At 49.8% G+C, this 17,124-nt stretch overlaps 1 protein-coding gene across 1 annotated transcript; it reads right to left on the bottom strand.

Moving 5' to 3' along the window:
• Positions 1–462: 462 nt before the first annotated feature.
• Positions 463–9,497, bottom strand: LOC119448842 (uncharacterized). The gene is made up of 3 exons (XM_037712054.2): positions 9,306–9,497; positions 8,103–8,447; positions 463–2,133 (listed from the first exon to the last, which is right to left on the bottom strand). Exons 2-3 carry the CDS (start codon positions 8,405–8,407, stop codon positions 492–494), a joined length of 1,947 nt encoding a protein of 648 aa, XP_037567982.2. The 5' UTR covers positions 8,408–8,447; positions 9,306–9,497; the 3' UTR covers positions 463–491.
• Between the last annotated feature and the right edge of the window lie 7,627 nt (positions 9,498–17,124).

Genomic DNA, 17,124 nt, shown 5'->3' on the forward strand with positions numbered 1-17,124 from the left:
CGGATCACTCAAGGAGATGATCCGGATGAACTGCCAATGTGGCTGACATCACCGCAAGAGCAACAAAATCGAGAACGCTGCCTTCTGGAGGCTGCAAACAAAACAATAGCAACTTTTGTAGGAAGTAGAAAAAAGAATTCTATTGCCGCATATATATTTGCATCATATACAAGTCCTACCATCAACATATTAAATAGGAACCAACGCATGATATTCAACAGTGCGTAAAAGCCGAAATTGTTATTACTCCAAAAAGCTTGACACAATTTCATCGCTCTAATTAAGCAATTTAACAGTTTTTTTCCGGAACGACTCATAACTCATAAGACGCATGTTACCTTATACGCGTACATAAGAGAGCTTCCTTAATTAGTGCCTTTAACAAAAATAAGCATCTTTAAGAAAAATACTCATACAAAGTCATTGCGGTAAATGAAGGAAAACGCTTCTACGTTTGCTCTGCAAGGCGTATTTGTTTAATAATTAAGTAATCATGATCGAAATAAAGCTTGTCCACCGAAAGTACGGCGGCAGTAGCAGTATTTCTCAAGCGGCCATCCATACATGCAGTAGGTCTGTGCCTTGTACTTGTCGCAGCGACTAATATCGTTCACCTCAATCACGTGGCCTGCGCTAACACGTACGGTGCCTTCTAAAACGACATTGCCGGGCGACAGCTTGACGTCGATCAAGTAATGACTCGTGTTCAATGCGAGCTCAGCCGGCGTCGCCTGCAGCAACGTGACGTCAATCACTCGGAGCAGTTGGTACTCGGCACACTTTCGCGTCGACCGCGCTAACATCTTGTTGACGTCAGAAACAATCCGATTGGCCAATGCCCTGGCCAGCGCTCCAGATACGGCAGCATCACTCCGCACTCTGCACGCGCACCACTTGTGCTTAATGGACGCATCGCTGCACGTCCTCTCGCCCGGTATCTGGTGAAACAAGCTCAGTCCATACGCAGTACGCGGTCGCTTGCGGACGGGATAGTCGAGCAGCTCGACGAGCGTCGCGTGCAGGTCAAAGGGCGTCGTCAGGCGGCGCTGGTTGATACGAAGATTCCGAGCCGCCTCGGGATTCTTCTCGAGGAACCACGGGGGAAAGATGAGGAAGGCGAACGGCTGGATGTCTTCGAGCCTTCCAATGTACGTCGTACGCACGTCGCCGGACCGCAATCCGTGGTCACTGTGGAAGATGAGAACCGTGTGGTTGAGCACGCCGGAAGCGTGCAGAGCCTTAAGTAGTCGCCGGACTGGTTCGTCAGCGTATGCTGCACTGTTCAGCCATTCGTGCGTTAATTCGACGAACCAGGTATAGGCGAAGAAAGGCCGCTCCGACATTACGTTCACGAAGTTGGCTAGGTAGCTGAGCAGCTCTTCGGAAGGCAATGTGGGTCCCAAGCAGCTTACGGGTGGATCCTCTGCCACGCTCCTGGTCAGGTCTTCCATGAGCATGACGACGTGCCGCGGGTAATAGTCAGTCGGCGCGCGCCGGAAGCCTTTACGGTGGAAGGTACTAAAGAGACCCGGTAGCGCCCACTCCTCGAGCATCAGAGTCCGATATCCGCGAGATGAATATCGCCGCCAGATGAAACGGGGGCTGAGGTTGTCGTAGAATCCGGCTGACACTGTCTCATCCACTTCGAAGTCTTTAAGACCTGTGAGGTGGGCCATTAGGTTCGGATAGCTGTTCTCCCCCACTTTGATATATCCATGAAGTTCTAAAGCACCGAGTTTTTCCCGCACAAGCTTCGCAGTCTCCGGAAGGTGCCTGTCAAAGTTCAGGTGCGACACCGAGTCTAAACCAAGCATTAGAACGCTGAGATTGTGGGGAGTACCCCTTCGTGCCCGTCCGCAGCGCTTCTCGACGTTCTTCTTGATGAGCGGGTTCAGAAGAAACTGGTTGTGAAAAGGCCTCTCCGGGGACTTCTTTGTGACACATTCTACGAAGACAAACTCTTCTTTCAGCGCCCTGTCGAACAACAATCTCCTTCTGCGCCCGTACACATAATGTCTGTCTGGAACGGTTAAAGATTCGTTTCGATAAATTTCCTTGTAGAAGCAGTCGAGGTCATCAGGATGTACACCATGCTCCTCCAAGTTCCGCGGAAGTATCGCTGCGACACCATTCCTGGAATATACAAGATTTGGGCATCCAGACAAGACAGAAATTCCCAGAAACATCAAGGCTCGAAGTGATCCATGGTTGAACAGCGAATGTTTCTGTCCCGACAGCGACAGTCCTTGTTCAACCACGGTTGATCAGGTTTGTCTGTGTTTCGTGATAAGAACAAGTATTTATGATACTTAGTGCCTTTGAACATGTAAGGAGGAGGCTTCGACAATGACGGTAAATAAGCAATGCGCCTTTTCTTTACACTTGCTGTGCTTGTCGACTTACAATAAATGTGCCGTTTACCTGTATGTTTTGTCCCACAAGTTATAAATCGTTTCCTACTCTGCGCATCATTCAGTGCATTTAACGTGGCAGTGATCGATGACAGCCACGACAACTATACACCTTTTTTGTGCACCGGAGTCCTTAACGTCGACCTACGAAAGCCGGTAAACCGGTGGTTACCTATACGTCCCGTCACCTGTCGTTCTAGCCAATAATCACTGCCCACATTGAGAACAGGAGGAGCGACTGACTACGTTTTTAGCAGAGGGTTCAATACTTTGAACGCTTCTTGTTATGTCAGACATTTTTTTGACGCAAGCACCGCTTCTCACACCACCAATACAATACAAAAATGCTCGGGAAGGTGTGAGGCACGAGTTAGCTCTGTCCATCGCCTCGATTCGTGACACGACGGCCGTGTTAGCATATGACATGGTGCTGCAGTCCAACTCACTTCAGTGATCATAATCACTGCTATTACTGACCATGCGTAACCGGGAACAATCTCGTAAAGGATGGCATAGTGATGTGCCAACGGAAGGTATCAACATACATGTGCGTTGCCTTCAATGAATATCTCTTACGTTGGAACGGACGGTGGATCTACATCAAAGCATTTGCATGGTGGTTTTAGATTTGCGTCATCGCGTAACGTTTACATAAACATTGCATTTGCCCCGTTAGCACCATAATCGTATACATTCGCGTAACATTTGCGTAAACAAAAAAGTCACAATTTCGCCCGAAAGGCGAAGCATCGATTGCAATAGCAAATTAGTAGAGAGCTATACGAAGCAAAAAGAGTAGTTTGATGGGCCGCATAAAGTTGTAAACATTCGCTTACGAACTAAATAGACAAACACGGTGTCACGCGCGCACAGGTAAACATGAACACATCTCGCTCGATGACCGCGGGAACTCGCTGTGCAAGCGCTTAGTGAGAAAGCGCGCCAGCAGCAGCGGGCAAATTGACCTCCCCGCTGTCTCTCGTCTCGCTTCGACACGAACTAAACGTCGAAAGCACAGCGCATACGGTGCCTACCGGCACCCGTCACATGCAATTTATCCCCATCGCAGATCGCTTTGAAGATGAGGCCCGCGCGGGCGTGCACTTCGCCCACATCGCAGAACGCTTTTTAAGATACGGCGCCCGCGCTGCCGTGTTGTGAGCAGCTGCCGATGGAGCGGAATGCACCCCCCCCCCTCCCTCTCTCTTTCCGTCGCCTCGCCCCCGTGCCTCAAGCGCGAAAGAACGCGCGCTTCCGGCCTGCCTTCCTCCGTCGCGTGCGCTACATTGAGCCTCGATTGCCGGCTCACCCTCGTACGCTTTCACTCTCACACAGCGTACGGCGCGCGGCGGCGAGTTTATCGCCGTTGGACTTTATACGGAACCTCACAGTGACGGCGACGGCAGAAATGCGCTTGGAGTGTCTATATAATTGCTATCGCAATAAAAGAAAGCTTCGCTTGACACCGATTCGCACTATATGCGTGGATGCGCCGATTTTTCTAAAGCGATTAATAACTTTCTTTGGCTCATTCATCCATCTTTGTGGTGGTGGGTGGTTGTGGTCGGTGGTCGGACTTTCGCCACCGATATGAATGCGATGCAAAGGGCGCGTATTGTTGCACAACCGATTGCTCACGTATTCATCGCCGAACGTCAACTATTCAAGCTCTTTCGAGACGCGTGTGCTTTCGCGCAGAAGCGTTCGTGCGTCTGAAGGTTTAGATCAGACTTGTGAATAACGACTAATACCGGTGTCACATGACCACATTTGATCGAGATCAAGCCCGATCCGGATGGAAATTCTCAACTTTCGATTGGCTCCCTCGCGCAGCTTGCGCAAAGGAGCCAGTCACGATGTCACGGAGCGGCATATTTTCGAGAGTTTTCGAGTGGTTCTGACGCTGATTAGCAACACGCCGAATTACGGGCGTCAAAAACGCGGTAACCTCACTATGCGGCGTATAATTTCGATTAACGACACGCCGAATTACGGGCGTCAAAAACGTCGTGGCCTCTCGGGGTGGCATATCGATTCGAGACGCGACATGCCGTTTAACGAACCCCGAGGTCTGCGTTTGCGACGGTGTGCCACAGTGACAGGGCTCGACCTTGGCCCTTGACCTTGGAGAGAGGGGAATCTACCACACTTCGTCCATGGTGAAACGGGCGCGGCCAAGACTTTTGGGAGGAGCCGTGAATTAATTAGGTGAACTCTGCATACCGGCAGTTCCCCTACATAGGGAACTAGGGAAAGGAGAGGCTATTTAAGCGCAGGTTTTGGGCCCTGCTGATTAGTCTAGAAGCTGAACCTATGCGCTGTTGAGAAGCCGTCGGGGGGCTAGTGCCTGCCGTCCAGTATCGCCTGGGCCGCCTGGCCACGTCGGAACTCCGAGGAGCTAGTTGACGTACGAGACGACAAACCAACGTCTGCAACGAAGCTCACGGTAGTTCGCCTCAAATTAGCTCAACCTGCTTGAGAGAAGTCGTCAGATCTTGGCTCCCGGGAAACCGAGCCCAGCAATCGCATCCACCTCGACAAGATCGGACCGCCAGCATTCTTCGGGAAAGCTCTGTGCACCGACTTCACGGTTTATGGATTTGCTGCTGCTGCCCGGCCATGCGTATGACACCAATTGTATTCTTTTGAACTTTGATTTCTTTCGAACTTTGTTTTAGTGAAATAATGTTAAGTGTATTCTTGTGTATTTGATCCTCGCACTGTTTCATTTTTATATCTACTGTTAATTGCTCGTATTTATTTCTCTTCATCATTGTGTTACACTAAGTTCAGGTGTGTTATTCTGTCTTGTATCTTTTTTATTATTTTATTTTTTTATTTGTGTATATTTATCAGCCGATAAATATCTTGTTTTTTTTTTTACTCCCGACTCTGACTCTTTTCACTGTGTTCGCTCGAGTACGGAACGACCAACCGGCTTGTCTACCCCGTCGATTGACTTCGCGCCTGCGACGAATTGCTGACAGCTGTGACATACGACCGAGAAATTTGATCCGGATTGGACTTGATCGCGATCAAAAGTGCGCCGTGTGGCACCCGTATAACATGTCGTAAATTATCTGTAACCAATAGCATTATTTGTAATGTTGTAATAAAGCGATTACTTCTTTAGCTCAGTAACGCTTAGTGGAATTCAATCACTCTTGTGAGTAGAAAATTGCAAGTAGAACAGGCGACACAGTAGAACGTCCGCGGGCTCACCGCGCAGCAGCCTCGCGAATTTGCATATTTAGACAGACAGGCATCCAGCCGCTCGGCATTTGTTTCCTCTACTTAACACGCTACCAGATAATGGCCAACGATCACTTTGAATCCGCACTGCGCTATCGTTCGATATCAATGACCACTTCGGGCGCTTATGTGAGAAAATTACTTATGGACGATTTGTCCACCTTAACATTAGCCGTAATGGGAACGCCTTCTCTCATCCCGAGCAACAAGCGCTGCGCTTCACAGAGGGCCAAGAAACGACCATCGCGGCATTGAGTAAACACAATCGTGTGCCCAATGTGTTCGTATGTTACAACGCCGCCCGTCTGTCTATGTTCTATTCTGGTCTATTCTATTCTGTTATATTCTATCTCACAAGTAGCTTGCAGCACTGCCGAAGGTACGTGGTGCACATAGGCAATATCCTTGCGCAGCGGAATAGTTCCGGGCGTAACTGCCCGATTACTGGAAGGATTATTGAGTTTCATTTTTGGTTTCTATATAATAGGTTACAGCTATACGTGGCTTGCATATCGTATACCACGAATTACTGTGGCGGTTACCGCCAGTAGCCGTAATAGCCATTCTAACCGTGATTACGTAGCAGCATAGCAACGCCCTCCGCATTTGTTACTGGCCTTGGCAGCAAGAAATAAATGGTAAATCCGCCATCGCTTAGTCTCATCTCTCAAGCTGAGGGCAAAGCAACAGCTGTTAGTTTTGACGCTGCTAGTACTTTAGCTCCGCGACAAAAAAAAAAAAGGACTTAATTTGCAGCTAGCAGATGGGGCCACATCATTAGCACCGGTGATGCGTTGACGATGCGGAACGCTATAAAGGTCTAATTGTTCACTGCATCACTAATTTACTACTCCGCTCTAAGAGTATTGTACTTGATGACGGTGGCGAGCAAACACCCAAATATATCCATGAGCAGACGATGCATCACGGGTGAACATTTAATTTGTAAGGGCGTTGCCCCGTACCACTAGCTAAGAAGGTGACAAGGAACAGCCGCGAAAGCGTACAGACGAAACGAAAACCCGCTGCCGCATTCATGTATAAACGGAGCTTATGTTTACAACGTCAAAGCATTTGTAGTGTCAATTCGCGAACCGTCGAGCATGTGTCGACAGGATGTCAAGGCAGACGCTGAGTAGACCATGCGACGCGGATGAACACATCTTGAGGGGTATTCGGCCTTCCTATTGGCTAAGGAATCCGGCAGCTTCCATAGTGCTGCACGGAACTGCTGAGATTGAATTCATAGGTATAGCGCCGTCCGAGGAGCATAGAGCAACTGCCACTTTTTTTTTATCGCATTATTATCTCTAACCGCCGTACAATCACTAGACGCTTTAGGAGCCACACAGTACGGCACTTTGCTTGGAGAGCATGCTTCACAACCACATTTCTAGCTCAAGCTACAAGTCCATTTTCTGCTAAGGTTTTTCTACAGCGCTTTCTTTGAGCACCAACCATAAGAGGAGCAGCGTAGTATTTGCGTGTTCAAATGTGCCTTTAAGTGTATTCCACAAAATTGATAGAACAAGATAGCTTGTCTTGTGTTTATTTTTTCGGATACTTGAGGGACTCTAAGCGCAGTTCACAGTGTCACCGCGACAATCCGTCCTTGTTTCTGATTTATGAGCTGCATATATTCCACATGCGCGCCACTTGTGGAAAGACGGATCGAGAGTGAAGGCCCAACCACATGCACGCCATTTTCGAGCGATGGCGACGAGCGACTGCTTGTGCCGTCGTGGAGGGCGATCCGTCGCAGTCGCCTGTCGCATCGCCGGTTTATGGCCAGCCAGAAAATTTTGCTTGTCGCCCCGAGGACCGCGCGGCGGCAGCGTGATTGCGCAACAACATCGCAGCAACCAGTCTACCCGCTTCGAGCTAAATTCGGTCTTGCAACTTGCTTGCGGCCGTGACAGCAAAAATTAAATAGTTAAATCAGCCATCGCTTTGTCGCACCTCAAGCTGAGGACAAAGTATCGGCGTTGCTTTTGTGATTGAGATCAGTTGTTTTGACGCAGTTAGGCCTGAGACGACACCAAGAGCGCGGAAGTGTTTTGTACGCAAAGTTTGCCGTTGCTCCAGAGCTCCTCGGACGGTGCGAGGCAGGAGCGACATTTCGGCCCGACGGAAAAGCGAGGCAACTGCTGTTCACAATAGAGACAGCGCCATGGCAGCCCCGACGGGGCAGGAGGTAAGATCGATTAAAAACATTCGGTGTTCGTATAGCTTGAATATCATTGCGCGATCCGCTCAGGTCGCTGTATCCGCGCGATCCGCGAGACCGCTGTATGAGCGGATCCGCGTATCCGTGTGATCCGCTCAGACCACGGTGGGGTCATGACCACGGTTTCGCTGGAACGCGAGCACTATAGTGGTAAGAATACTCGCGCATGACTAAAATTTCACCGAATATAAGGACATATGTGACTGCTGCACCTGATGGTGAGGAAGTTGGGCTTTCCGGGGCACTTGATGCGCTCGAAGCGGCGCCGGATGAAAGGCTTGACCGTTGGGTCGAACGGGTCGAACCGGGGTAGCGTGCATCCCGCCGTTCGAATGCGGTGGCCTATCGGAACAGGCCGCTCCCATCGGTCACCAGATGAACGGGAACCGGCTGACGATAGCAGGAAAGTCCACAGGCAGTAGCCAGTGCTGCACAGAAAGAATGCGCGGAGCGCCGGTACCAGCAAGCAGTGGCGCCGGAACATGCGCCGCATGGGCGCGATCGCCATGGAGCTCATCTTCTAACGTTGAGCCAGAAATCGCACACGTGACATCGGCCTGCAGTGGCGTAGAGAATAAGGAGAAATGAGTTTCGTGTCGCCACGTATACTTAAGTGACACTTTGAGGTCGCGGCCTACTCCTGCGTTCACCAGGATAGAAGCTGGCGTTAGTTGAAGCCATTGTAGCTCAAATAAAACAAACACAAACAACAGAACACCAGACATTACGGGCGCTGCATGATGCGCCCGTGATGTCTGATCTTTGGGCTTCTGTTGTTTGTGTTTGTCTTATTTGCGCTAAAATGGCGTCACCACGCACCAACCAACTTGACCCACCCCCCCCCCCCCCCCAAAAAAAAAAAAAAGTATTTAAGTTCGGGCTATAGTTGGCTCGACATTGAAAACAATGCCAACGTCTGTGTGAGTCTCATGTTTGCTTTTCTTTCATGTCTTTCGTGCTGATTTATCAGGTCTCCGTTAGTTTAAGGGGGAAGAAAAGAGAAAGGGCGAAAAAAAAAGAAAAGTCGGGATTATCTGATGTCATATTATGAAGCTTTGAATTACTGGTGTTACATTATGAAGTTTTAGTTTAAAAGTACTGAACACAAGTACTTGGCAGGAACGCGGTGATCAAGCGACTTGAATAGCTTTTCTATTATTACACGGTAACACAAATAAAGCACAGTGCACATGCAATGACGTGACAAGTACTATACGTCACGAGCACCACCGGCACTCTCACGCCGGTCTTTGCGTAGGCGTCAGGCGAAGCCTGAGGAACAGACAGTAATCAAGCATGGCTGACTAATTAAAAAAAAGGTTAAAATGACAACCTAACCGGGAAAAAGAGGGAAAAGATTGCCAACGAAGCGAATAATCACAAGCAATGCTCTCGATACTCGACAAAAACCTTACAGTTTCGAGAAACCGGGGATCCGCCGTTCGAAGAAGCCACCAGCAAGAGGCACGAGCTGCCGCTGTTAATGATGATGGTGATTCCTTTAGCAATAGCACGAATCCACGAACCGGGTGCTATTATGCTTAAAAATATATGGGAACGAAGAAACTCGCCTATACCCTCTTCCAGGGATTAAGAGTCGAGTTGCTTTCGTAAGAAATGCGACAATTTCGCATGAAGAGCTTGACATCGACAGCGATAGCAAAGTGCAGCCGTGGTGCTTGAACTCTCGAAGCAGCGCGCAAGGCAACTTCGGATGGGCAGAAGGAACCGTGCTCTGGCAGCTACCAGACGACTCACAACTTTTGCGGGATATGCAGCGTCGCCAGTGACGTTGCAGGTGTGTTGCAATTTGATGGCGGACCAGATGCGACCGACGGGAAGCCGTCGGCGTTGGCCAGCGCCAGTGAAATATTAATGTCAGCTTGGCGTTTATTGTTGTTTCGCTGAGACCAGCGATTACACGAAGCAGCTTAGCAGGAACGCTAGTATCCAGCGTGCTTTCTTATGGTGGCTTTGTCGTCGCGCTCCTAAGCACAAGGTCGCGGGATCAAATCCCGGCCGTGTTTCGATGGGGGCGAAAGGTAAAAATCGCCGTGTTGGCTGCACGTTAAAGAACCCCAGGGGATCAAAATTAATCCGAAGTGCACCCCTACGGCGTGCCTCATAATCAGATGTGCGTTTCCACAACGTTCATCCCAACAGCAAAAGTCATAACGTTGGCCTGGCTCCGCAACCGATGCGATTTATCGTAGCGTTGACAAAGGGGCCTCGTCGCCTGGCCGTTTTTGCATCCAAATGCATTCCGCGTCTCTGGAGACCTTAACTTCTGCACGTGAGCCGCGTATGCACCACCGATATCGGGACAGCAGTGCGGCGGCACCCACGGGAGTGCACCTCGATCGTCCGTATAGTTGAAAAAGTTACGTGACATTTTAATGAATAATGATAATATTTTTGACGAATAAACGAAAACTTGCCGAGTAAAGAGATCCTTTACTTGACGGAGCAACGTGCTCATTTGCCCTCCACCACCTCCACGTGGCTACGCTTCCGGGACCTGATTGCATAGGGAAGCCTTCGCCGTTGAATTGGCAATATTGTTAAAAACCACACCTTTGTGACACTTGTCACCCTAATTAATTTAGCACATACAAATAAGCAGGAACTAACAAATGGAACAGCTTGAGTATAGTCGACCACTTCTATGGCTGATGCAGGCGGAACAATGCAAATCTGCTCGTGCACCTCATCTGACACCATATGGGTTCTCCGTCCTGGTTCTCTTCTCTCGTATATTTTGCTTATAATTCTAAAAACGTTTCGCCAGGAAAATTCCGACAGAATCGATCTCACGACGAATGTCCACGTTAATGCGATTAGCATTGAAGCAATGTGACCACACGCCGTATTGTCACCGCTGAGACACGTCATATATGAAGCGTGTATGGCTGTCTCGTATGATAGTAGAAGCTTCACATTTTTGTTTCTCAGGAGACCGTGACGACCTTCCTTGTGCCATTTATTCTTTGGAGATTAAGTCCTTCTTTACATTTGTTTTCAGCTCTTCCTAAACGCACGCAAGCCCTGCTTGCTCAAGAATCCTGTCGGCAATGATTCGCGCAACTGCTATGTACTGTACTGGTCTCACTATCGGTTCTACAGTATATCTCGGTCCCTTCTGTAACGACTGCAGGACTTGATTAGCGAAAACTCTCTGTGTAAGGTTGATCACCATGTTTTCTGCGGCAGTGCTAGGTTTTTCTTTCCAAGTGAAGGCGTTAAAACGGGATTTCAACCGTGCTTCTGCGTTAGCTTTAACCAAGTCGTATAAGTACCTGGTCGTTGATCTTACGTGCCGGCGTTCCAGCGTTGCCTCGCACACGGCGGCGATGTGGTGCGTGAAGAAACAAATTTGTCTCCAGGAGGGGAGGAGGGGGGGGGGGGGCGGTTCTGTAAGCGTCCACCTAGTGGATATGGCCATTTCGTCTGCCGCTGTAGTGCTGATGGATAGTCACATACTGACCCCTCCCCTCCCCCGCTCCAATGTTTCCGCCCAAACAGCTGTGCCAGCATTGGGCTGGAGAGCCCATATGAGATCGCGTATGTGAGGATCCGTGTTCCGAGCGTAGCTTCTGCGACGTTGCAAACGGGTTGGTCTACCCGCTGGAAGTGCGGGACGTCGCGGATGTTGAAGCCCGATGTACACGAAATAACATTCAACAGGGGTATTGAACTGAGGCGCACACCCATTAGCACGCTGATGAGCGGCACGGTGTTCAGTGACTCAAGTAGGCGTTAAAAAGAGGTTCATTGAATGTCACATACTGAGTTACCTAAGGTGGTCCGGCGGTTAGTTTCGAACCCGTTTCTGACAGCACATCGGTTTAATGCTCGATCCCATCAGGCCATGGACTACACGGTGATCCTAGTTGGCGGGAAAATCGTTAGAGACCTAGACGGGCAGACCGGCAGATAGACACCGGTAAATGCGGGAAGTATCCTAAGAATGCTAATCCCGATGAAAATTATGCTGATCCCATGCGCCTTTTTGAACCATCTGAAGTGAAGCTTTTGTCAAGCGGCGTTAACTAAATCCTTAACCTGCTAAGCACGAGGTCGCGGGATTAAATCCCGGCCATGGCGGCCGCATTTCGACGGAGGCGAAATACAGAAAACACCCGCGTACTTAGATTTAGGTGCACGTTAAGGAACGCCAGGTGCATGGTCCAGAATAATACAGAATCCCCCACTACGGCGTGCCTCATAATCAAATGGTGGTTTTGGCACGTAAAACCCCACAATTAAATAAATTAAAATAATAGGTCTATACAACTAACGGTCATGCGTATAATTGTGTTTACGCTCATTCTATAGCATACGCAATCTCATGGTATATTTGTTTATACTGTTGTTAAGTCCGAGGGTCCGAGTGGTTCCACGAAGGTTCCATGGGTGGTGCCGTGCCAAGTGGCGGGAGAAGGAGATATCCAGAGAGTTGAGAAAAGCGTTTTATATGCATATTTACATGTTATTTTACACTGAAGGGCTCCATGATTATCGGAGCTTAGTACATGCTAACATGTTCGCATGTCCGAGCGTTTACATGTCTAGCGTCTACATGGTCGAGCGTCCCTCACAACACTCAAGGTCTACTTTTTGTGCAGTTAATTTCCCTCTTTCACTCGATGAGGGAATTCACTGCGGTTCTTCTTGGGCAATCACAAACTTCGACCAGTTTGCAATATCTCGCCCATGATGTGGCACCGTTCCTCCGGGCTCCGCCTCCAATGTTGCTTGATAGCCCCCGCACAACAGGCAACGGGTGGCAACTTGGTAAACAAACTTCGACGTGGTTCCCACGGAAAAGCTCGACGGGACGGTCAGTTTGACAGGCTCCAGGCTCCGGAGACTGGCCTTCGCGGAAACCACCATTTCCAGGGAAGGCGGCAGCTGCTGTCGTCTCGGAAGGGGGCTCCTGGCTTGCGCGTCACAGTCGGCGCAGCGCCTCGTCGTAGTTAGTCCGGGCGAGCGCTGGTGCTTCCCAGAATCACCCCAAAAGCGATGTTGTCGTCTTAGCGCCGCACTAGGCCGATGACCTATTGCAGCCTGGTATCCCAGAACTTGTCTCGCCCATCAGCTCTCGGCAGTCGAACGGCTGAAGATACGAGACATAATTGCTCGCTCATTCGCCCAAGGTGACGCCGAATTAGTCACCAGCTCCTTGGCCTCGAGAAAACGACGAAGCGTGAACAGCACTTCACAGCTGCACGTATGCCGGTGAAGCATTCTTTGTCCCGAGGAACCGCCAGGCAAAACAATACACCATTAAAAAAGGAAGATCACTCTATTGTATGACGACTCTAGTCCGGGTCGTCCTCGCTTGTGGAGATGGCGCTCGACGGTGGCGGATCGGCGACGGGTGCAATCGCCCCCCCCCCCCCCCCCCCTGGATGTGGCGGACGTGACGCACCAGGAGGAACCACAGAGTATGGCGCAACGAGGCGCGTGTGATGATGTGAGGTGAGGAGAGGGTGCGGGGATACTACCAGTACGTGTGCACCGCATTAGGATGCTGCCCACATAACCTGACAGATGGGGTCGCCTGGTCTACGCTCAACGCGATGAACGATTGCATCATTGGGGAGAGGGAGGGTCTGTGATTGTCGGATGAGGGAGGCCTCTGCACGGTAAAAAATTGAAGGACGCTTAAGCTTCGCCTTTAAGAGTGGAACGCGATAGCGTTATCGGGTCCCTTTCGCATCGCATTTTTCTTTCAGTGGGCTTCCCTGCAACACAGAGCATGGAAAAGCCAGCTTACTAAGACCAAGCTTACACAGATCCCCTTAAAGACGGCTTCACTTTTAAACAGAAATGGATTGCTTGGAAGACTGTTCTTCCAGGGGCAATATAAGTCGTCTTATAATAAAATGTGAAGGTCCTAGAACCTTTTTTATTATTTTATTAATTATTTGCTATTGCCCCGACGCGCGCGCGTGTCCAAAACGCATTAGGCAAGCCAAGTCGCAATTCAACCTGTGCCATCTGGATATGATTTTCGAAAATACCCTACCTGAGCACACCGATGTTGTAGTAGAAATGCTGTAAAAGGGGTTTTGTGTTTGAGTTTCCTCGTAACAGAATCATGTTTTCTCGTACATTCAAATTACAATCCGACTGCCACGATGTCTGTAGGTTGTGGGTAAGTCGTACTTTACCGTTTTTCTGGCGAATTTCTGTGTGAGAAATGCAATTTTTGTTCACCAAAACCTTGAACCACTTGGAGGGCCTGCGTGGTCGTGGTAGTTCAGGATGATTTTCTCCTTCGTTAACAACTTGCGCCACGCGGAGGGCCTGCGCGGTCGGGATAGTTGGGGATGATTTTCATCCGTCACGGACGCCGGGATCCATGCCCACGCTAACGCCGGATTTTCTGTGAGACACGGGGCCCTTAACGCTCTCGCGTTAAAAAAAAACAGGTATGAGGGAGTCCGTAGGATCATGCGTGATTCGCGGGCCTCTTTTGAGTCGAGCGCGGCGTTGCTTACGGCGCTCACCTAGACAACCTTTATACGATAGACTTCTGCCCATCGGACATGGATGTAAAGTACGTCGACGCGGGCTAGCGAATGAGCTTGCTCATTAACTGTTGTCTCTTGATGGCCAGCTCATTACCTGATATCTCTTGGTGGGTAGAAATTCATTCACAGATGACCTGTGGGTTTCGTTTAGATGACATGCGGGTGTTTAAGTGAGCCCGAAGGTGCCATGGAAGAAAATTTAGCGCGACATTTCGGAGCGCGTCTTGGCTGTTGGATGGTATAGCAATTGTGTCAATGTCATGACGATGTCATGAGCGGCTCCGGCGGTCGCGCGCGCTCGCCCAGGCCGCTGTATCTCGAAAGCCAGCTGCGTCGGCCACGTCACAGTCCGCCAGGCGCTGTGTTTTCGCGACTCAGTTTGCGTTGATGCGAGACGCACCACGAAGGTCAATTCGCGCGCTGCTGCCGTCGCGCTTGCTCACTCCAGCGTTTTGACAGCGAGTTTCCGCGGTCAACGAGTGAGATGTGTTCATGTTTGCTTGTGCGCGCGTGACACCATGCTTGTTCATTTAGTTAGTATGTGTCCCAAGAGAGGGCATAATCAAAGCACGCGCCGCGCATCACTGAAGCCAGCAAGGAAACAAGTCGGCCTCGCGGCAGCTTCGACAGAGGGAGAGAGCGCATGCGCCGCAGACAGCCGACGTGATCAACAGAGACTATACTCGCGGACAACTTTCTGTGGCAATGAAGGGAAAGCCATGGGCGCGTGGCTGCTGCGCATATGTAACCGCGCCAAGTAGTCCGGCAGCGTTTAACACTGCTTTTCATTGCTCGGAACAGGCGCTGAATCGACGCAGCTTCCGCGTGCGACGGTTTCGCATTTGCTGAGACAAGGGAAAAACCGCAAAATAAGCACACTTTTACACTCAGTGGTGTGTTCTGTCTTATTAAACTGTTGCTAATAAGGTGCTTATGTTTTCTCTTCCCCAGTACTAAACGTGCATTTAAACGCGGGACTCTTTTCAAGAGTGCCCTCACTTGTGCGCGCTTTGCATCCGTAGCTTTCCCGTCATTGCCACAGAAAGTTGTATAGAAGCTTGGAGAAGATACGCGAAAGTTGTGGTGTCGAGAGAGAGGAGAGAGGGCGCTGGCCGAAACACCCTCTCAGGTCCCTACACACGGCGAGCCGAGAGAGAGAGGAGGAGGGCGGCAGCCCGAGCGTGCGCCAACGGATGAGTGCACCACCCTCCTAGAACACCCTTAGGCGGCCGCGGTCGAAAACGCGAGAAATGTCTAGAAGATTCCCAGGCTTTGTTCATGCCATGGGAGCACGACTCCGTCAGAAGGTTCGAGAAACGTCAGCGAAGGCGATAAAATCACCGTGCGGTAATCAATAGGGGGATCAGACCGCGCCGGTGGAGAGATGTGACGTGAAGGCTGACCGTCTGCTGAAAAAGGGATTGCCCGGCAAGCTAACGGACGAGTTGCTCGAGCGTCTGCATTTCCGGAAGAAGTTGTTCCTCGAGATTTGCCTCGAGCTACGCCGAGGTCGTCCGGCTCAAGACGAGCACGGGTGAATACGAGTGGATACTTCGTGTTACTATTCATTCTGTACTTGGACTCTTAGTGCTTGTCGTTAATTATTTTCCCAAGTTTTGTTAACGCCCATCTGAATTGCATTGTGATGTGCCTAGCCGAAGTGTGTATATGTGTATGTAACTGCCTTGTTTGAACAATATTGTTACGGGGAGAATATATATACAATGGATATATTTACAAGGTAAGGCGCACAACGCTACAGCAATCGTTCAGGAGAGCGCGTGCACACCAGAAAGCCACGCCGTCGTCGTCGTCGTCATCGTCCAAGCACCGACCACAGGATCGCCACTCGTGACAATATATTTTGCTGTGTTTTGACAACTCTGACTCGGTCTTTGGACCACAACCAGCGTTCGCAGGCGCACCACGGCCGCTATATTGTAGCGATGTCTTTCCTATGCTAATGCCTTTTCGCACTTTATGCGCTTGTTTAGTGGTCAGAGCGACGATCCGCTCACGTTATCAACGGGATCAGCCGGCCGTGAGCGGCGGATAAGACTAGTATAGAATAAGGCACAAGGCATCGCTACAAAATACCGGCCCAGAAGGCCCCTTATTAATTGTCCTTGCTTTTGTGGAGTTATTTTCGGAAGCCGATAAGTCGGCTTTAGAATTTGGCCCGGCGTTGGCGGCTCCTTCACGGGGTGTGTGACAGTATGGCTATGTTGACAAGTTTATACAACCGATAAAAATACTAAAAAAAAACAACCAACTTAGCTAATGTTTTTTGTGTGTGTGTGTGTTTCTGTGTGTGTTTATAATATTGAATTGAGCATCAAGGACGTGTCAGGCTATAAATGCATAACGTTCCGCACTACAAATTTTAAATATTGCGCGCTAAAGAAGGCTGGATAATCGAAGTTCCCTACTAGTTGCTTCATCGCAGTAGCGAACACTGTTCTGCCATCTTTTTGCTGTGAGGACAGGTTGCCTAATGCCAACGCACCACATTATCGGTAATGACGTTCACCTGTGAGCGCAGTCTTTAGAAGAAACACTTCCTCCTGCACTTCGTAGTTTCACACTATAATTGCAAAGTTGATTTCTGCCAAGTATTATATTTATAGTCAAGTTCTCCATCATGTTGACATTCTGTCACCTTCAAATATAGCTAACACGCTCCGCAAGGCCAAAA

The sequence above is a fragment of the Dermacentor silvarum genome, chromosome 4 (assembly GCF_013339745.2).
Source record: "Dermacentor silvarum isolate Dsil-2018 chromosome 4, BIME_Dsil_1.4, whole genome shotgun sequence".
NCBI lineage: Eukaryota > Metazoa > Arthropoda > Arachnida > Ixodida > Ixodidae > Dermacentor > Dermacentor silvarum.